This window comes from Pseudogymnoascus destructans (genome assembly GCF_001641265.1).
Source record: "Pseudogymnoascus destructans isolate 20631-21 unplaced genomic scaffold scaffold_15, whole genome shotgun sequence".
Taxonomy (NCBI): Eukaryota; Fungi; Ascomycota; class Leotiomycetes; order Thelebolales; family Thelebolaceae; genus Pseudogymnoascus; species Pseudogymnoascus destructans.
The window spans coordinates 734,205-756,108 of record NW_020167534.1 but is presented as its reverse complement, the minus strand read 5'-3'; the positions used below and the strand labels follow the sequence as shown (position 1 = coordinate 756,108).

Sequence of the window (21,904 nt, the reverse complement as noted above, 5' to 3'; positions counted from 1 at the left end):
GGTAACGAGTGTTGTTCTTGCACCAGTGGGCGTCTCATTTGACTTGGGACATACACTAACCCTTTGTATCGAATCAATCCTTGTTCGTCGATGGCGAAGTCGCCTTCGACTTTGGACAAGACTCGCTTGGCGCATTCGTCTGTTGCGTAAGCTTTCTTGAGTCTTTCCTCGAGTTCTGTATCTTCGATGACTGAGATCGTCGCTAGTATGTTCCTGCATCTGTTTTCTTCAGAATTGCTCTAGGTCTTTCTTCCTTTGGGCTGGCGTAGTCGGTCCGTCTGCTGAGAGCGTCTGCTCTTGCATTCTCGGTGCCCTTGCGATAGGTTATCGTGAAGTTGTAGGCTGCGAGGGTTTCTGCCCAGCGGACTTGTCTGCGGTTTAAAACCTTGGTCGTGGTGAAGTATATGAGGTTCTTGTGATCCGTCCATACCTGCACAGGGTAGGTGGATCCCTCAAGATATACTCGCCACTGCTCAAAGGCAACAACAATAGCCAGTAGCTCCTTGTCATGGATGTCGTAATTGAGTTCCGCGGGTGACAGTTTCCTAGAGTAGTACGCGATTGGTTTGAACTTACCGTTCTCGTCTGGTTGATTCAGACATGCTCCAATTGCGAAGTCAGAAGAGTCCATTTCGAGGATGATCTTCTTTGCAGGGTCAAATGTAGCAAGGATAGGTGCTTCCGTGAACTTCGTCTTAAGTTCCTGGAAAGCAGCCTCTGCCTTGTCCGTCCATTTGAATTCGAGATCCTTTCTGGTAAGCTCCGTGAGTGGTTGAGCTACCTTGGAATATCCCGAGATGAATCTTCGGTAGAAGTTGGCGAAGCCTAGGAAGGCTTGCACTTCCTTGACCGTGGTCGGTGTTGGCCATTCCAACACTGCCGTTACTTTTGCTTGGTCCATCTTGATGCCGTGCGTTCCAATAATGTAACCCAAGAATTCGACTTGGTTTTTATGGAACTCGCACTTCTCTGGTTTGAGGAGTAAGCTGTACTCCTTTAGTTTCTTCAGGACGAGTTTGACATGCTTGACATGCTCCTCCTTGGTTGCTGAATACACCAGGATGTCGTCTAGGTAGACAATGGTAAAGATGTCTAAGTATTCGTGCAAAGCATCATTCATCAGTCGTTGCATGGATGCGGGTGCGTTTGTTAGCCCAAAGGGCATGACTTGATACTCGAATAGGCCATAGCGGGTGCGGAATGCTGTTTTCCACTCTTCCCCAGCCTTGATTCGGATCAGGTTGTATGCTCCTCGCAGATCTAGCTTACTGAAGATCTTTGCTCCTTGAAATCTATCGTGTAGTTCATTTATTAACGGCAGGGCATACCTGTCCTTGATTGTGATGTTGTTCAACGCTCGATAGTCCACACATAACCGTAGGGAGCCGTCTTTCTTTGGTACGAAAAGCACCGGACTTCCTGCAGGTGATGTGGATGGTTTGATGAATCCTTTTGCTAGGTTATCATCAATGTACTCCTTAAGTACCTTCAGCTCCTTTTCCGATAGCTGATATATTGGTCCGAACGGTGGACTCTTGTCTTTCTCCAAAGGTATCTCGTGATCCCATGGTTGGTGCTTAGGAAGCGCCTCATTCTTAGGGCCTTCCTGGAATAATTGCTTGTATTCCTTGTACTCCACCGGTATACTCGTCGGTGAGTATGCCTGGGCTAGGTCATCGAGCTCGGAGGTTGCACATAACTCCTTCCGGCCCTGGGAGGGTTTCTCCCGTTGTCGCGTGTCCGTCCGTTGTTCACACGCGCACTGGCTCATCACAACTTTCTCGTTCCACCAGTCGATCTGGGGGTTGTGTTTCTTGAGCCATGGCACACCAAGGATGCACGCATGGTTGTCCATGTGCACGATGTCAAACTGAATCGTTTCCTTGTGCCCGTGTAGCATGACCATTTCCAATGGGACCGTTTCGTGGGTCACCATTCCTTCATTAGTCGAGATGGGCTCTCCATCTACGACCATTAACGGGTATGGTTCGGCTTTCATTGTTGTTTTGAAGCCTTGCGTGTCTGCTACTTTCTTTGTCATAAAGTTGCCCGTCGCTCCGGAGTCAATCATTGCTCAGAGGTGTCGCTGTTGTATTTTAGCGACCACATATAGTTGCATGCTGCCCGTCGTGGCGCATAGCTGGTCTGTACTAGGCCTCTTCGTGTCGCTCGCCGGTGGCCTACCGTCGAGGACTCCTAGTTTTTTGACTCGTCCGAGGAGGGATAGTATTCATCCGCTTCCAATGGAGGTCCTGGGGGAGATCGTCTCCCTGTCTCTGCTGCGTCGTTCAGCAGGTGTGGATATCTTTCGTATACCTGTTTGCTTTTGATAGGCAAGTCCCCTTCAGACTGGCTTCGCCTGAGGGCGTGAACTTGCTCTGCGTCTCTGAAGTGTATCCTGGGCGAGGATCAGGGAAACAACTGATTCTGGTGTTTCTTTTTCCAGTGGAGCTTGCAGTCATCTTCGCTGCAATACTCCCAGTAGACATACGCGTGCCAGGGATGATCAGTCTCTGTTGCGTCTGTCGTTGATAGTTCCCGCTGTCCTCTCACCCATGCACTATCTTCCCTCGGAGGCGTGGAGAACGTGTCTAGTTGCTCCATGGCTCTCCTTTCGATGCGTGGAGTGGGTCTCGCATTTTCCCGTCGGAGCATATCTCTGGCTTTCTCGTCGTACTTCTCCAGGGCTCTCCTGCAGTCCTGGTAGTAAAGTTCGACGCTTTTCATATTCTTCAGTTTAGCCATATGCTCGACATCCTTCTCCAGTTCTTCCGCTTCTTGGGCTTCCAACTTAGCTACGTCTGGGGACGTGCCAAGCAGCCTGCGGGTATTCGTTAGTTGGTCGTAGTATCTCCAGAGGTCATCCTTGCAGTCGTCCACCTTGCACTCTAACGGAAGTCCCTGTAACAGGTTCCCGTAGATGCCCTTAAGCGTGGGGATTCTCCTCTGGCCGCTGGGCTTGTCTCGTTCGGCCCTAATCTTTGCGTGGGCGTGTTTTGCCATGCGTCTTACTACGCTCTTGCACCGTGGACTCATTGGTTCCGTAGGTGCGAGCTCGTCGAAGGTTTCCTGTTCCGAGACGGTGAATGATTCCGCCTCCGACCCTTCGTCTGAGCTCTCGTCTTCTGGGGTGCTTTCGCCGTTTATTCCCCAGTCCTGTTTGTTCACAAATGTGGCGTTCAACTGCATCCCTGAGGCGTTGTAACCTCCCCGGCCTTGCCAGGTAGCATTGAGTTGTTTGCCGACTTTGCGTCCGCCGTTCCCTTTCTTTGGCTGTCTGCAGTCTCGGGCCATGTGGCCTGGCTTGTCGCAGTTAAAACAGAGTCGTTCCTTGAATTGTCTGTCTTTCTTAGGGTCACGGGGTCGTCCAGGTTTGAACGTGGCATCGAGTTCCATTGGGTCCGACCAACGGTTGTCTCGCGGGTGTTGATCCCGTCGTCTGCCCTCGTTTCCCCGGTAGGGGTAACTTTTCTTGGGCTTGTCATAGGTCCGACGTTCCTTCTGGAATTCATATAGTCGATTGTCGATTCGGACCGTATGTTCGATTAGCGCTACCATGTCCGTTGGTTGTTGTTCCAAACGGGCAAGTTCCATACGTATATGGCTCTTCAGCCCACGTCGGTAGTGGCTGATGAGTGCGCTGGCGTCCCATCCTGTCTGATTGCCATATCTCTGGAATTCTGTGGAGTACGTGAGGGCGCTGCCAGTCTGCTTAAGTGCAAACAGATGGTCTTTCGCGGTCTTAATCTCATCGATGTCTCCGAACATGCGTCGGATTTCCTTACAGAATCCTTTCCAGCTGCCAAACATAGTCTGCATAGTTGCCATGCTTCCATTGGTACTTTCATATTTGAAATAATCCTTGAGGAATGGTTCGACCCATCGCAGGGCTTCCCCCCTAAGGTAGGACGCAGTCCACAGGGCATAGCTCTCCTGGGTGGGAAACTTCTCGTCATTGAAGTGCTGGTACAGTTCGACCTGTAGCAAAAACACCTCAAGTTCCTTTCGGTTGCCGGAGTAAGTGTCGGGCAACTTGACGCGTAGAGTTTCCTTGAGTTCGTTGACGGTGGGTGCATCGGGCATCTCTTCATTCTCAGGCTTAGACCTCTGAGACGAAGTTGGCGTGGTGGAGATTTTCCCCTTCAAACTGACGACAGACATGTTGCTTTGTGTATGAGCCAGTGCCTCGTAGAAGTGGTGCTCAAAGTGTAACGCTGACTTCTAAACGATAGAAGACACAGAGGTTCTCTTGCATAAAGGTTTACTTATCAGAGGAGGCAGGGGATCAGACACAAAGGCTTCAAGTAACACGTTACTAGTATATAACAAATACTGTATTGAGTTGAGCACGAAGCTCCTATCTAAGGAAATACTATCTACTTATATAGTGGCGTCGTGCCTAGTGGACTCCTGGGAACTCACTCGAGTCCTCGGAGTCCTGGACTCTTAGGATTCTTCTCATCATCCTGCGAGTCCGTCACGTGATACTTTCGGAACTACTATTCCCCGCTGCCCCTCCAGGTACCAGGGCCGGTCTCATGCGACCTCCCTCTTTCCTGTCCTGTAGTTGGCCAGCCTTCTTGTTCCGTCGTAACAAGACTCCCACAACGATCACGAATGTGATATGTGAGCAGGCGAAACGAGGCTAAAGCGGACTGAAGCAGGCTGAAGCGGGCTGAACCACTTGTGATCATGTCAAAGGTGGAGTTAAGCAAATAAAAAAAGCTAAAACTAAACAGCAAACAGCATATTATGTACTACCTAAACGACATGCCAATCAAATAGCACATATACCAACGAAACAGCACTGGTAGCCAGTTTTAATCCATGCGTGACGAGGCTGTGTCTGACAGCAGGGATCCATCCTGCTTCACTGACCAATCTCTCACTGGTTCGGATACACCAATCAGCCACCGATTCGTCGATGGCATGTCTCCAAAAAGGAAACACGATAGCGTTACATCTCAGCCTTGTCTTCGGTTGCTGTCACGAACTGAATCACGTGCGGGCAATACTCACGTGCCCTTCAGTGCCAAGACGGAGGCATGTCGGTCCGGACAGGACATGTAGAACTATATAGTAGGAACGCAGACCTTCGGAGGAAGGTCAGCGTAGTCTTCGTATCAATAGACCAGGATTCTACGTATATTCCTTCCCGTGACTTCCCACTGCCTTACTCACCAAGAAGTCCTTTACATTCTGAACGCTCCATCATTCCTACGATTAGGAAGAGTAGCCCAGTTAGGGAAGTCAAAGAAGAACCAGAAAAGACTACAGTATTCCGCCAGGGAAGCCGAAACCATGCCGCCACGCACCCGCACTCAGACCACAGACACTGAAGGAAGCGGCAGTCTCGAAGCAGCGTCTCTGCCACCAGCTGAAAGCCAGCAAGGGATCGAGGCCCAGCTAGCAACCGCCCAGGCTATCGAGGAAGAACTCCTCGTGAAGCTTCAGCTCAAGGAGGCGGCCGAGCGAATTGAGCGGCTAAAGAAGCGGTTGGAAGACGGGGATGTAGCGGAGGTTCTACCGCCAATCCTTCCCGTCGACGATCAAAGTGTTGCGTCGTCCAGCTCTGTCTCTTACGGGGGACTGCTGAAGAGCATAATCGTTGGTGTTCGCACCGACCACCCTACAGGTGGTCGGCGAAAGCGAGTTGAAGCCTGAAAGCGAGTTGAAGCCTACCAGATATCATAACTATGTAGAATCTAATACAACCACTATCTAAACAACTATACCAGCAATTGAGTGATTGAATCATATGATAAAATTAAAGCTATTCCCAAATTTAAAACAACCCTGGGTCTAAATTTTCATCCTCCCTGTCCGCAAATAGGTCTGTATCCAATCCACTGAATCTTATAAATCCTGTCTCGTCGTTGTCGTCAGCCTGTGATTCGTACCCCATCGTTGAAATTAATTGAGTATTGAGTATTGGCTTCTTCTTGAAGCTCTGATTCCTGCGCAATTTTTTCTGGATCTGGAATTGGAATAAGTAAATCAGATGGCACCTCCTCCTTCGCCTTTAACATCTGGCTAACTTGCCGCTTTCTTGAAAGCTCTGCTTTACGGGCCTCAACTCCACGAATATGAAGCTCCTTTTTGACTTTATTAAGCACTACTCGTGCTTTGTATTTCGCCCTTCGCTCTTGAATTTCCTTGTCTTTTCTAGCCTTGTCATTAATCTTTTTCCATGCATCCTTAGCAGTTAATGGACCAGTATTTGCTTGAGTGACAGAGCGGCTTTTGACCTTCGCCTTCTGTTCATTAGCTACTTTTGTAGATAATAAATCATACTGTAGAATAGCAAGTTCTCCTTGAACAAGTACATTTTCTGTACCACGTGCCCAAGAATCCCATTCTCGTGCTGAAGGACTAGACAAAAGACATGGTATTTTACTTTGCCAGTGCCGTAATTTGAGCTCAGAATGCACAAATTTTGTTGGAGTCTGTGGAATTTGTGGAGGATCAAGAGTGCGCTCACAAATCGTATAAACTTTCATTTTCTTGAGAGCTTCTTTAGAATTGATTGGCCACATTCCAGCTTCACGAAAGGACCTAATGATTGTTCCTTTCTTGAACGTCTGCTGGCGGATTTCGTTCAAATCCCGAAAGAATGAAGCTATATTATAATCAATATCAAGATTACGCATAGCATATTGAATTGCCTTCTTGTGCCAGTGTTTATAAGGTTGAAAAACACCAACATCAAGTGGCTGCATAATGTGCGTAAGATGCGAAGGAAGCGGATATGGATGGATATTCATAGAAGTTGCCCGTATAACGTGGTGTTGTATGACTGATATGGCTGTCCATAAGGAGGACCTTTAGAGGTTTATCAGGCCCAGCTCCTGTATGAATGATAAAATGCTCCAAATATAGCATTGCGAGCTCGCTATTGGTATATCCTGAGTCTGAAAGTAATACAAGCTCATCGCCAGTCAATTTCTCATTATACCAAGATGCCATATGTTGTCGTCCTTGTACAATGATAATTGGTGGAAGCACTTGTCCAACAGCACAGATTGACTCAATCACGGTAATAGATTTGCAGTTTTCGGCCATTGGAACATACATCTTTAATAGTGTCAGTTTAATTGTATTAAGTTACAAGTACTGAATTATACATACTTCTGTAATAGATACAGGAACTATTACATCCTCCCCTGGTGCTACTCCAACATGAAAACCAGTCTCGTCAAAGTTATAAATATCCTGTGGCTGGATATTGTGTTGAGTACACCATGCCAAATACACTCCAAACCAGTCTTGTACCGCAGAAATATCATGGGTCGTAACTCGGACTTGTGCAATTGGCTTCGTTTTGACAACTCGAAAGAGGATCGAAGAGCTCTTTATAAAGCTCTGAAACCAGCACCATGAAGGTGCTGGTTTAGGCGGTATTTCCGCTGCCTGCAAGTGGCCAATTGCTGTAAAAACCATCGCTTTTGACGCCCCATAGCCCGCAAAATATGAATCCTCTACATATTTGTATATAGCCTTGATTTGTGCCTCTGAAAGTATCTTATTCTGGCCTCCGTAAATAGGGTTTGCTGCCTGGGCTTTGAGTTTCGCTCGTCGGAGGTTCGTATTGAGGGTCTTCGCATTTATATTGAATATTCGTGCAGCGGTTATAGGCTTGTCTGAAGGGTTGTCACGGAGGAATTGGAGGGCATCATCCATTGTATTAGATTTCAAGTACGACGACGAAGCAGTTTTGTCACAAGTGTATAGATGAATGGGAGAAACATATATAATTTGTGTGTAAATCTCTTCTTCGGCTATGTACAAGACCCCTGGTGGGCTTCATCTCGCTTTCGGGCTTCATCTCGCTTTCAGGCTTCATCTCGCTTTCGGGCTTCATCTCACTTTCAGGCTTCATCTCGCTTTCGGGCTTCATCTCACTTTCGGGCTTCATCTCGCTTTTAGGCTTCATCTCACTTTCGAGCTTCATCTCGCTTTCAGGCTTCAACTCGCTTTCGCCGACCACCTGTAGGGTGGTCGGTGCGAACACCGACGATTAAGACCCTGGCAGATCGCCCCATATAAGGGAAGAATGGTGCGAGAGCATTCGGAATTCGTCACAAGCTGCGAGTTAAGCTTTCGGTTAGAGCCAAGTCTGAATAAATCAGACGAGCTCCGCTGTGACTTGGCGGCGACGTGGCTTGAGGGCGAACCTCGAGATGCATGGCTTCGACACGAGAAGGAACCTGACTTCCAGAAGACCTGGAAGGGGTTCAAGAAGTTTCTTCTCGATCTCGTTGAAGATCCAGTCAATCGGGGCCTCTCGACAGCAATCAAATACGAGGAGGCGCGCCAGCGACCCAGACAGTCTGCGCAAACCTTTGCGACCTACCTCGAGACGTTAGAGGGGGAGTTGAAGGAATACAGTGAAGAACATCAAGTTCAGCACTTCCTCGCAAAGCTCCGGCCCGATCTACGCTTAAAGGTAATCACCTACCCTGAGATTCCGCGGACGCGAAGCGCCCTCATTGCACTCGCCTCGCGGTTCGAAAAAGCCAACCCATTCAAGGGTCAGGAAAAGGGAGTTCAGAAGGGCCACAAGGAAGAGAAGAAGGGAGAGAATCCCCTCAAGAGGGGCTCGCACCCCTACCAGGGTAGTCGAAGCGGAGACAAAGTGGGCGTAAAATGCTCGCGTCTCTCAGATTAGGAAGAGAAGCGGCGTAGGGACAATAACCTTTGTTTCCATTGTGGAAAGGAGGGACACCGAACCTCTCAGTGCTTCTTACAGAACGGGGAAGGCGCGTCGCATATTCGAGCTGTACAGCAGGACAACCTGCCAAGGAGTATCATGCCACCAAAAAACTAGGACCCTCTATCCAAACCCCGATGGATAGAGCAGTTACTCAGGGAGAGAACAACCTGTCAATCCTCGTTGACGTACGAGGAGCGGAAGCGTGGCGACCACTTCGCGCGCTTGTAGACAGTGGCACGACCGCCAACCTCATATCCCATTTAGTAGCAAAAGAGCTAGGGGGAGTATGGAAACCAAGTTATACCACAGCAAAGGGTGTAGGAAGCCAAGAAATACCTCTCTTCAGAAAGTCTCAGCTCACCCTCCGCATCAAGGACGATGGGGGCAAGACGCAGGAAAGAGAACACCTCTTTGCGTCTACGGCCATGGAGGAATACGACCTCATGTTAGGGTATCCATGGCTTCTCCGCGAAAACCCAGTGATTAATTGGACGCGAGGGACGTGGCGATTCCCTACCGACAACATCCAGTATATCTCAAACGAGGAGGCAGAAGAGCTGCGGGGGCAAGGCGGACCAGTGTATGTAGCAATGCTACACTGAATGGACGACTCCCAAGAACCCCAACCTACACCAACAGTGTCACGGGTAGGTAGGAAGTAAGAAGTGTCGGTCGCGGGTCCGCGTCTGGGGCGCCCCGCTAGAGCGCCCTAGGCTGCCAAGGCCGCTAAGGGAGGCCTTGGCGCCTAAGGCCGCTATTAGGCTGGAAGACTGCAAGATGGCGCCCGGACCCGACTCGCAACCGAGATGGTGGGGGCCCAACCCCGAAGGGGTAGATAAGGTAGCTGAGCCCCCTATTAGCAACCGCTCATGGAACTCCTCAAAGGAAGTGATAAGGGGAAGAAGGCAGGCCCATTCCTATGGAACGTTGAGGCAGCGGGGGATTTTCAAACGCTAAAAGATGCTTTTACGTCTGCCCCTCTCCTCCGCCACTTCGACCCAGCTCAGCCCATAAGATTAGAGACTGACGGCTCAGGAATGGCGATTGCGGGAATTCTAACGCAGCCATACACTGACGAAGCGGGGGTCACACGGTGGCACCCCATTGCCTTCTATTCTAGGAAGTTGAAAGACGCAGAGATTAGGTATGACACCCATGATATTGAGCTCCTCGCAATCGTCGCGGCCTTTAAGCATTGGCGTCACTACTGTCAAGATAGCAATTTTCCCGTTATAGTATGGACGGATCATAATAATCTGATTTACTTCATGAAGAAAGTATCAATCAATAATCGGCAGGCCCACTGGATCGAGTTCCTAGCAGGTTTCGATTTTCAGATTGAACATAGGCCTGGCCGCACCAACCCCGCAGACGGTCTGAGTCGCAGACCGGACTACGTCGAAACGCAACATCAAGCATTTGATGGGTTGTTACCCATGCTTCAGCAGAAGTTGGCCCGTGGCTATAGCAAAGCTGTAGAGAACAGCGAGGGCGATGCGTCGCAAAAGAGTACTCGAATCCGCGCCGTCTTCGCAAAAGCGGGCGAGCGAACGGTAACCCAAGATATCCTCCACGAAGTGGACAAGTTAAAGCTGCACCCCCGTGAGGGGCACGCAGAGGATACGCAAGCTTTCCTGCCTCGCTGTCACGTGATGCGAGAGGCAGCTACAGAAGCACCGTACGAGGAGCCATCCCTTGATCTTCGCAAGCTCATCGTTCAAGTCCAAAGTGGTGACCCATTCTTGAAGGATCGAGCGTTGCGAATGACAAAGAGGTGTCCACGGACGGAAGGTGTAGAGAGAGAGTGGGCTCTTCATCAGGAAAGCGGGGTCCTTTCGAGGGAAGGCATCATCCCCTTTCCTCGAGACCCAGCCCTCATTGAAGAGCTCCTCCAAATCCATCATGATGACCCATTAGCAGGTCACTTTGGCATGGCAAAGACCACAGAACTACTTACTCGGAAGTACAAGTGGCCAAAAATGAGGGAGGACGTAAAGGAATACGTTAAGACCTGTCAAATCTGCCAGAAAATGGTAGTGAAGCGTCACCGCCCATACGGCGAGTTGCAGCCGCTTCCACAACCAAACAGCCCAGGAGAAGAGATCTCTATGGACTTCATAATGGGCCTCCCACAAAGCCTTCACCCGTTGATGAAGAAGGCGTACGATTCCATACTTGTAGTTGTGGATCGATACACAAAGTACGCCTTATATATCGCAACGAATAAGACGGTGAATGCCAATGATTTGGCAATGCTTATCCTCCGCTACGTTATCACAGAGTTCGGGATTCCAAAGGGAATTGTCTCCGATAGGGGATCTGTATTCACAAGTAGCTACTGGTCTTGCCTCTGTTATTTCTTAAAGATTCGCCAGCGTTTGAGCACCGCTTTCCACCCGCAGACGGATGGACAAACTGAGCGCCAGAATCAAACAATCGAACACTACCTTCGGTCGTATTGCACAAGCTCCCAGGATGAGTGGGTAGTACTCCTACCCATCGCCCAGTTCTCATATAATAACTCCTTCCATTCGACAATTCAAACAACACCTTTCCGGGCATTAAAAGGCTTTGATCCTCGTATGCCAGACGTGAGTGTCGCTGACACCCCTCAAAAGGGGGACGCACTCGAGCCGTTTGAAAGAATACAGAAGCTACAGGAGTAAAGGGAAGTGCTTGCGCACCATTGGCTCCGAGCGGCGCAGTTGCAGACGAAGCACTACAATCTCAAAAGAAAGCCAAAGGAATATAGCATAGGGGACCAGGTCCTCCTTTCCACAAAGTACATCAAGCTGCAGAGGCCAAACAGAAAGCTCGCGAAACAGTTCGTAGGGCCCTTCAAGATCGTAGAGATCATTGGAAAGCAGGCCTATAGGCTTGAGTTGCCATGGGACATGGGGATTCACCCAACCTTCCACGTGTCATTGCTAGAACCATACCACAAGAGGCAGTAAGCTCACGCATAGGTCACGGGGTTGCTGCGAGAGTGCAGCTTTGGGGTGGTGAAGAAGTTGGGTTGTGTCAAAACAAAAGGAGAAGCAAAGCCAGAAAGTGGGAAGTTCACCACAACAAACCAAAACAACAACAACAACGCGTAGCGGGGTGGGCTCTGCTTACCAAGCGTGCCTCGCTCAATAAGCGGCCACCACCACACTTTACAATACGGGCCGAGCAATCTCGGGATCGGGGGCTCAAAGGGGCTTGAGCCTCAAAGGGGGGGATATTGTCACGAACTGAATCACGTGCGGGCAATACTCACGTGCCATCCAGTGCCAAGACGGAGGCATGTCGGTCCGGACAGGACACGTAGAACTATATAGTAGGAACGCGGACCTTCGGAGGAAGGTCAGCGTTCAGTCTTCGTATCAATAGACCAGGATTCTACGTATATTCCTTCCCGTGACTTCCCACTGCCCTACTCGCCAAGAAGTCCTTTACAGTTGCAAAGACTGTAAAATACTTGCACTCTCCCACATCTCTGGCCCGGCTCTCACTAGGACTAGTGAGAGCACCTGGTACAGCGCATTACAACATGACAGGATAGTGCCTTCCCCCTTCGGCAAGGCTCATAACGCGGATCGGACCGACCGGGATTACTGAGTCTTGGCCTCTATACTCGCCCACGCCCACGCCCACGAATGGGAGATCCCAGGCAATCATATCCTAGCGCTATGCCCCCTTGAGGCTCTTCCATATCGAGGCTCTTAAACAACTAGAGACGCGGGGGAGAAAGCGGAGTCAACAACGCCTTTAGAGTTTTTGATAGGTCGTACAGGCCCACTATCTCCAACGTCAGTCGTCAACCTCGATACACCCTAGCGCCCCTATAGCAATGGGAAGAGGTTCATCAACGCCATCTCGTGACAACGACAAGTCGCTGGTTCGTGACCGGGGTACCCTTCTATCTACGTCAGCTGCTACCGATAGCTCTGCATACGATAAGGTCGTCTCATCTGTGGACCTTGATGATTTCAAGACAAGCGCCTCAAAGATAGAATCGCAATCGATCTATGTCTATTGCTACAAGAACTGTTGAAACTGAATGGAAGGGGTGTGATATATTGTCCAGTTCAGACACTGCCTAGCAAGTCGCCATCACGTCCGAGTGGTGGCCTTGCCCTGTTCAGCGCCATAACGGAATCAGAACCACGAGCTGAAGTGGTTGGAGTATTCCGTCCCGGAGAACTTTCTAATTACAAAGATGGCCTTTTTGAACTTTTTGGCCATGCTCGTGCAATGTTTAGCAGACGGCCTGATCGTCTTTTCGTCCATGGATTTTATCTCTTCGGGAATACCATGGAATGCTGGATGTTCGATCGATCTGGGGCCTACAGCTGCGAGCCATTTGATATCGTAGAGCATCCAGAACGCTTCCTTACAATCATGGCTGCTTACGCTTCCATGCATGACCGAGAATGGGGCCGCAAGAAGGACGGCGAGGGCACCTACGTTTGTGTGGAGGATGAGAATAAAAAAGTGACAGGGAAGATGTACCTCGAGACCCCGCCATTTTTCATCAGAGACGAGGAAGTCATCGCCAGAGGCAGCCTTTTATGCCATAGAGGCAGGGAATCTTCTAAGGCGCCATGGAATTTTGTGGTTAAATACAAGTGGAAGCCGCCGTGGCATGAACCAGAGGCAGAACAGCTAAAAAGGGTCCGGGACAGGAATGTCTGGGGGGTTGTTCAATTCCATAGCTACAATCTTATTGATAAAACTGAGGACCTCCGAAGCGGCCTAATCTTTGGTTCGCCACAAGAGTTTAAGGATACAGAAGATGTAGAAGAGACTGCAGAATAAACGAGACGAGCGCGGCAGTCGTCGGTGCGAAGGCTCTGCTTGAAACGTTTGAGGAAAACCGACCCAACCTCCCAAAGAGCCCTGGGTACCGCAGTACTGTATTCAGCTGCTTGATTATTTCGTCCTCTGGTACTTCAATCTTCGAATACGAGAACCTCCATCAGCTTTTAGAGGTCTTCCATGATGCCATCAAGGCTCATCGATCTCTGTATCAAGATGGCGGCATCCTCCATAGGGACATTGCAGCCTCCAACATAATAATTGTTCCTCCCACAACTTCGGCAGAGTCACCAAAGGGCATGCTTATTGATCTCGACACGGCCTGGGATACCGCTCGCGGCCCAACACCTCAAGGTTCTATGGTAGGAACTTCACCCTTCATGGCCATCGGCGCTCTCGAAGCACACGTTCAGAATAACCCGCGCACCTACCGCCACGACCTCGAGTCCTTCTTCTACGTCTTTCTCTTCATCGCCATCTGCCCACGCGAAGAAGACGGCACCAAAGCCGAGGAACTGCCCAGAACAAGCCGGCTCCTGCAGTGGAGACAGCATAAGCAACAGCAGGTGCGCAAGACGGCGGATATGGGGGAGAAAGGATTCGAGGCTGTCTTGGAGGAGTTTTCGCCGGAATTTAAGTGTTTGAAGGAGCCCTGTTTCCATTGAAGGATGGTAAGATTTGGACTTGGACTGACATGTCTCCGGAAGGGACAAATAAGCTTTATGATGATATGACCAGGGCGTTTAAGGATGCACTTGTTTCTATTGCTGTTGCCGCAGAGCCTCGATACCCAACAACTTCGATTACTGAAATAAAAGCGTCGGGGTTTAATATCTTCGCGTGGTTGTGGCCCGCGAAGAGACAAACATTCTAGTTGCTGCATTAGTATATTATTTACATAGGAGAGGAGCCATCATTTTCATATATTTTTAAATCCAAACTCACAAAGAATAAATGAATGTGGGGTAATATAATCCAACCCTGAAAAACGCACCAGCTGATGAGTATGATAAACGTCGCAATATTGCTTCACAGCTAGGTCCAAATAAACACGACTAACTTTATTTTGCGGGTTGATATTCCTATCTCATGTCACATCAATTACGCGCCAGAGTACGCGGCTACACACTCAACATCTACCACTTCACATTCACCAACTCCTTTGCATCACTCTCTTCCCACGGGTACTCCTGCTCAGCCGCTTTAATCAACTCCTCATGCACCTTCGATCTCGGCTTGATCGATATTCGATATGGCGCAGGGTGGCTGACCATGCCGGGCTCAAACTTGACCTCTGGCTCCACCACTTTACCATTCTCAACGAGCTTCCCGATGCTGAATACTGCAAGAGTTTGCGCGATGGTGATGAAGAGTGCATTGTCAGCGACGTAGCGGCCAGGGCAGACGCGGCGGCCGAAGCCAAAGGTGATGTTACGTGGGTCAGGTTCTGGTTTGTGGGTTGGGGTTTCGAGGAAGCGTTCGGGGCGGAAGGTCATAGGGTCGGGGTAGACAGCAGGATCATGGGTGAACCACCTGTATTCTTGTTAGTGACAGAGTGCCTCCGAAAAGTTCACGAGCATGACGCATACCAAGCGTTGGCAAATATTATGGCGCCCTTGGGAATCCTGTAATCTCGGCAGGTGTCCTCTGCGCTGCTGGCGTGGGGTAAGCCCATAGGCCCAATGGGATGCCAACGATGTGTCTCCTTCACAATTGCCATGATATATGGCAAATTTTCACGGTCTGTGCTGATAGGAAGTCGGCGACTTCCGATGACACGGTCGAGTTCCTCTGCAGCTTTCTTCTGAACTTCAGGGAACACAGCAATGGCGAGGAAGAATGTCATTAGCGCGGAAACAGTCTATGAGACAGTTAGCAGTACCCTCATTAGTTTAGGTGTAGATGGATTACTGTATCGGCTGCGCCAGTAAATAGGGAGAGCGCCGACCACTTGTGTACGAACTCCATCCCTGCGTCGGAGCCGATATCCTCAATGGCCTGAGACAGGAAAGATGTCTTATGTCTCTTCTCGCGCATTTGTTGCTTGACGAATTCGTACGGCTGGTCGACACATTGCTTTAACGTATCGGCCATTTGACGACCGGTGGCCTTGAATGCTGTACCGGGAAATCCATCTGGGAGATATCTTACTTGTTTCTGTTAGAGGTACCATGTTGTTTTGTTTGTGCAAACTTACAGAAAGGCATGACGTCCACCATCCACTTGCCAGGAACTACGGCGTCAGCAAATCCCTTCATGGTCTCGCCGGCCAAGTCGACGAAGGGGTCTCGGCCATGGGATTCAGCTGTGTAGCCATATGTAATCTTCAAAATAACGCTGCCGGCTTCTCTGTGTCTCGTAGTCAGATTGATGCAATGCTGGATATGACAGAGTAAGAACTTACCTTCGCATGTGATCGAACAGATCATTCGGGGAATCCAAAAGGTTGAGTAGAAAATGCGCAGACTCAACCTCCTGGGCCCGATTGAACATCTTGATGGACGTATTAGTACTGGCAACCTTGGCAATATTCCTCCGGTGGATCTTCCAGACGTCGTTATAAGGGCTCATAGCTGTTGCATTTTTCCATCCGACACTAGCTTCTGGGTTAGCATTATTAGAAGAACTATGACTAGACTAAGCATACATATCGCAGCTAAAGTTCTGATAAGGTCGCGAAGAGTGTATGGCCGCCCGGTCTCTCATGAGCTCAAAGGCAATTTCGGGGTCGTTGATGATGATCATGGTCTGTCCTAGGACTGTGATTGAGCTGATTGGGCCTACAGGCGGCACATAGCTTATTTTTAGCTATTGTCTCAGTCGAACATTGTAAAACTGCCATTATGGATACGCACCATAGAGTTCCTTGTGCTTTAGCCAGTGTAGCCATTCAGGCTCACCGGGCTTAGGCAGGTCATTGATATTCCCAAGGACTGGGAGACCCTTGGGACCCGGAGGTAGTGATCGGCGATCACCTTTACCTCGCAACAGTCGACTGATTACGTACAGAGCGAGGACACCACAGGCAACGGATACCGTGAGAGTAGGTGATATAATAGCCATCCTGACTTGAAATTTTGACTTCCAATCGCAGGTAATAAGAGGATGAGCAAAGAAAAAGCAAATGAGCGAGCGACGTTGGGATTATTGCACAAATACTTAGTAATGCCTTCAACGACATTACACACACTCTATTCAGAGCTATTAAGTAGCACGAAATTACAAAATGATGGTGACCCACTATACCAACACGACCCTAGCACATCCCTTGCCAAGACGCGGGTTGGCTTCAGTATTCCCGTTAACCATTATGCCAATCCCACGTGTCGCACGACAAACTACGTATTAGTTGCCAAAATAGCTTGTCCGTTAGAAATGCAAAGCTAGTGCAAAAGGGAATATTATGAGCGATTTAGAACATGGCCGAAATAACAAACTCTTCCGTCCCGAACGTATGATTACTTCTCAACAGTTGGGAAAAGGAGACATTATAGTCTTCTATACAACCTCTTCCAGGACATATCACATGTTATCCAGGGAATTAATAGGAAGATGATATTATTTGTCGTGCTAGGTGGTGGTCCTTGTGTACGGCACGGGGCGGTGCCTCGGTGGTTTAGTAGGGTAAGCTTCAAGAAAAACTTCCAGCGTATTTCACATGCGAGTCGCCCACACAGACGAGTCGCCCAGCCCATTTCTCACCAAAAATTAGGAAACCTATAACATAATAAGTTAGCCAAAGTTCAAGTGTATTTGGCTCCGAAATTATGTGGCAAAGTTTCTTATTCCGATTGCCATTAATAAAGGCTAAGTATTGACAGGAATATCTTAAAACTAGTGTTGAAAAAGCGGAGTATAAGATGTCAGATTATCTTCTAACACCCCTAAGATATATACTGCCATTTCCCTATACTATTCGTTACAGGCATAGCACTTATGCCTGCAACCAATAGTTAGTTCATGCCTGTAAGCAACAGTTCGGTACTTCCCCGCAACTCCCCTGAATACATAGATAGACTAGACAGACTAGACAGACCTCATACATGCGCAGCTTTAAGATGTCAGATTATCTTCCAACACCCCTAAGATATACTGCCATTTCCCTGTACTATTAGTTACAAGTATGGCACTTAATGCCTGCAACCAATAGTTCATGCCTGTAACCAACAGTTCAGTACTTCCCCGCAACTCCCCTAAATACATAGATAGACCAGACAGACCCCATATATCTATCAATTACCTTTAGCACATGCGCACCGTTTTGCCATTGTTCTACCATCCAGAGTCGCATACGAAATGATGCTTCTTCGTGTCGTATTACCATGCACAATCCTATTGAGGGCTTGCCTCGCCCAGCAGGATCTTCCGAGTCAATTACCTCAATGCGCGTTGCTATGCTTTGCGGCTGCTTTACCCACAACAACGTGCTCGGCCACTGACCTTGGGTGTCTTTGCCTCGACGCACCATTCATCAACACTGTCGCGGCTTGCAATGCTGGCAATTGCACCGTCGTTGAAAATCTCCGTAAGTGAACATACAGCCCTTATTTTCATCGATTACAAACGTCGAACACTATCTAACATTGTTGTATAGAGAGCACCAACCAGACTTACGCGGCATGTGGTGTTCCGATACGCAGTCAGGGCACGACAATAACTGGAATCGCCGTATCCTTTGGCGTTATGGCTTGGGTCATGGTCATTTTGCGTCTGATTCATCGACAATTTTCTACACAAGCAAAGCTAGGCTGGGATGATTATTTAGTTGGTCTGGCAGGAGTATGAAGTTTCCTGTGTTCTCCTTGCTATCGTACTGACTCTTCCCGACTTTTAGTTATCATCCATGGCTATGACAGTTCCAGCCCTCCTTGGTTAGTAGCCTAAATACGAAACTAAATGAGCATTGGTTAATTGCTCGTCTAGCTGTTAGGGAAGGGTTTGGAACAGACATATGGGGTTTGCCACCTGCACAAATTACCAACTGTCTTCGTGTAAGCCATAGCATGAATCTATTGTTTGATTGAGACTGACAATGAGGCAGTTTCTCTATCTGGCCTACCCCTTTTATATGACCACCGAGGCCTTCTGCCAGGTTTCCATCCTCGCCTTTTACCTCCGCATTATGGTGGACCGAAAGGCCTTGGTCTTTGTCAAGGGTCTTATGGTATTCGTCACTGCCTTCGGAATCGCAAACACGTCCTGCATGATTTTCTCGGTCACGCCCATAAACTTCTTTTGGAATGGCTGGAAAGGCGAGATGGTTGCTACTAGAGCTATCGATATGAATCTATTCAGCTTCGTTCGTGGCGGTATTGAGATTGGTCTAGACCTGGTTATTCTGTGCCTTCCGCTACCTATGCTTGCTAAACTGCACATGTCTTTGGAGAAGAAGATCCATATCATGTCTATGTTCTGCGTCGGGTTTGTGTAAGTCCACCTAATAACTATTTTATTGACATCTTGTCTTTTAGTCTCATGCTAACGGGCATTTCTTCAGTATCACCGGTGTTAGCTGCGCCCGACTGCATGCCTTGGTCCAGTTTTCCAAAACCTCAAATCCAACATGTATGCCCCACCTATCCCAGTGACTCCGTGAAGGATTGCTTACTATGGCCGCAGATGATAATACCCCTACTATCTATTGGTGCGCAATCGAGGCAGACCTCTTCATCATCGTTGCCTGTATGCCTTCTATACATGCAGCCTTTAATAGAATGATGTCATCCGGCGACGCCGCCAACTCGACCGGATACGATTGCAGCGACAAAAGCTCATATTTCAATCGCTCCAAACGCTCAGAGAACTCTGGTAACAACCAAAATTTTGGCGGGATTTTCAAGTCAACGGAAGTGAATGTTTATAGTACTGAACGGGCTGATGCGTCGGACCTAGAGTTAGTGGATCGACCACCTTACCTGAAGAACTTTGATAGGAAAGCGCATGAATAATAAAGGGCACCTATGTTTTTCTCGGGCCCAAAGGAGTTAGGCCTTACTCGGTGTTCCACCCACTCGCTTCGCTCGTAGGTGGCGACAGCAAGTTGTGCGTGCGACAGCAAGATGTGCGACACATAAAACGAAGAAAAAGACGCCTTATATATCAACTATATAACTATATAATTAAAACATAAAATCAATAGAACTACTATCACTATCGCTACTGCCACTATTGCTACTATCACTTTGATCCTTACTATACCGTAAAATGATCACTTTTGATTTCAACCCTTCCTTCTTCCGCTCTGCTACCCGCTTCCTCTCAACCTTACGCTCTTCAATTTCGATTTTACGTGCTTGCGCTTGTAGCTGCTTTACTACTTGGTCCGATTCCCTTGCTGCTCTTGCGTCTGCTTTTGCTTGCAACTTTGCTTTCTTCTCTTCCCGCATTTTCCGTGCATCTGATGCATATAACTGCCCTCCTTTCTGTAGTGATTTCCGTGCCCTTGCCTTTGCTGCCTTCTGCTCTACTGCACGTAGAGTCATAATATCTAGCTCGGTCTTATAGAGCTCTGCCCGGTGTAGAACAACTGTAGTTCCACGTGCAAATGATTGAAACCCTTCTCTTGAAGGCGATGAGAAAGCTTCCTCTGCTCTCTTCTGCCAATGTTCAACCGCTTGCACACTTTGCATAGTTGTTTTCGGTGTTGAGATAATATTATATGAAGCAAATGGCTCATAATCAGGTGTTTGATTCCGAGTCTCTTGTATCTTGTCAATTACAAGTGGAGGATTATATGGATATAGTCCTGTATTTCTCCAACCAGATTGAATTGTACGGACAGTTAGAGATTGCCGTCGGATTTGCGGGAGGTCTGAAAGGAACGTACGTAGCTTATACTCATAGTCGTAGCTACGTACTGCTTGATCAAGTGCCTTTTGATGAAAGTGTTTGCACTGCTTAAAAACCGCTACATCAAGAGGTTGTAATAGATGTGTTGTATGAGCAGGAAGGCAGCAAATAACAATGTTATGCTCTTCTGCTAATGTAAGAAAGCGCTCTGTTTTATGAGAGTCATGGCCGTCAAGTAATAAGAGGCGAGTATCATCTGGTGCCATATGCTCTGCAGATAGTTGGATAAAATGCATAAGGTATTGGATTGCAATGTCGTCGTTTTGAATACCCGCTCTCATTTACAATAATGAGAGCATTTGGCTCAAGGTCATCATTGTACCATGAATCCATATGAAGTTTGCCAGGGATAATGATAGCTTCTGCAAGTGCAGCACCACTTGCATTTACTGCCTCAATTACAGTAACAGAGAGCCGATTCTCAGGATTATCAACAGTCCACTGCTTTACACCGATTGGTACAATAACAGCCGTAGACTTATAACACCCAATCATATAGCCTGTCTCATCAACATTCCATAAATTATATGGCTTAATGTTATGTTTTGTAATAAGGGCGTTATATGTGAGAAAGAATTCCTCAAACACCTCTTTCTTTTGTGCTTGCTTCCGATGTGTATTTAACGTCTTCGTGTGAATTGTATGAAATTCGGGGTGTGCTTTTAGAAAGCGTTGTAGCCACCGTTGTGATGGTATCGTACGATTAGGTCGTAAGTCTGCAACTGCCCGTAGTATCATAGATCGGTTGGCAGGGACCCCGTGCTCAAGTTGGTCGTATATGAATTGACAGACCGCGGTCTCTTGCGATTGAGATAAGACTCGATTGCTACCTCCGTGGGGTAATTGAGGAGACGTAGTACTCGTAATACGACGTCGGAGTGTCTCACGGTTGACATTGAATTTATTTGCAACCCAAGCAATTGTATATGTACTTGGTTGTTTTAAGAAGAACTGTTGGGCCTCATTAAGGCGAGCAATCATAGTAGGATCGTTATTTTGAGGCATTGTAGATACTACGTTATGAAGAATACTATTATTTTTTCTATATATCAAAATAGCGGTGTACGCACATCTTGCTGTCGCACGCACAACTTGCTGTCGCCACCTACGAGCGAAGCGAGTGGGTGGAACACCGAGTACTACCTGGGTAGTATCTGCCGAACACTGATTAGATTCGAGTCATGATTCGGCGAATACCTCAAAAATATGAATGAATCACCAAATCGCCGAATCGTATTCGGGAGGTGATTCGCCGCACACTGTTAATGAATGATTATCTTTCTAAAGCGCCTGTCCGGGATATATTCAACACGTAGTAGTAGGGTTTAATCATATCCATATATATCCAATTTCCACCCCGATAAATAAATTGATATAATATCATATAATATAATTCAATCCAAACAGGCACCAATTCAATATCTATACACCCTCCCCCCCCAAAATTCAAACTCCCCATCATCCCCCCCCCGCCCCCTTCCAAAAAAACAAAAGAAAATATCGCAACGAATGACTATCCCTCCCGCCCAAAATAAAGCTCCC

General features: G+C 48.2%; 4 protein-coding genes across 4 annotated transcripts; 3 read left to right on the top strand and 1 right to left on the bottom strand.

The window, feature by feature from the left end:
• Positions 1 to 5,301: 5,301 nt before the first annotated feature.
• VC83_04770 (uncharacterized protein) lies at positions 5,302 to 5,664 on the top strand (the record flags this gene model as incomplete). The annotated part of the gene is made up of 1 exon (XM_024468398.1): positions 5,302 to 5,664. The coding sequence occupies one exon, from the start codon at positions 5,302 to 5,304 to the stop codon at positions 5,662 to 5,664; it is 363 nt and encodes a 120-aa protein (XP_024322670.1).
• Positions 5,665 to 12,949: 7,285 nt separating this feature from the next.
• VC83_04769 (uncharacterized protein) lies at positions 12,950 to 14,178 on the top strand (the record flags this gene model as incomplete). Its single annotated transcript, XM_024468397.1, has 2 exons — positions 12,950 to 13,492; positions 13,519 to 14,178. 2 exons carry the CDS (start codon positions 12,950 to 12,952, stop codon positions 14,176 to 14,178), a joined length of 1,203 nt encoding a protein of 400 aa, XP_024322858.1.
• A 316-nt stretch (positions 14,179 to 14,494) lies between these two features.
• On the bottom strand, positions 14,495 to 16,694 carry VC83_04768 (uncharacterized protein). Its single transcript, XM_024468396.1, has 7 exons — positions 16,369 to 16,694; positions 16,161 to 16,293; positions 15,918 to 16,109; positions 15,711 to 15,862; positions 15,425 to 15,663; positions 15,103 to 15,374; positions 14,495 to 15,046 (listed from the first exon to the last, which is right to left on the bottom strand). The coding sequence occupies exons 1-7, from the start codon at positions 16,574 to 16,576 to the stop codon at positions 14,650 to 14,652; spliced, it is 1,593 nt and encodes a 530-aa protein (XP_024322857.1). The 5' UTR covers positions 16,577 to 16,694; the 3' UTR covers positions 14,495 to 14,649.
• A 1,115-nt stretch (positions 16,695 to 17,809) lies between these two features.
• Positions 17,810 to 19,595, top strand: VC83_04767 (uncharacterized protein; the record flags this gene model as incomplete). The annotated part of the gene is made up of 7 exons (XM_024468395.1): positions 17,810 to 18,038; positions 18,108 to 18,292; positions 18,348 to 18,384; positions 18,437 to 18,504; positions 18,555 to 18,940; positions 19,011 to 19,078; positions 19,133 to 19,595. 7 exons carry the CDS (start codon positions 17,810 to 17,812, stop codon positions 19,459 to 19,461), a joined length of 1,302 nt encoding a protein of 433 aa, XP_024322856.1. The 3' UTR covers positions 19,462 to 19,595.
• Positions 19,596 to 21,904: the final 2,309 nt, after the last annotated feature.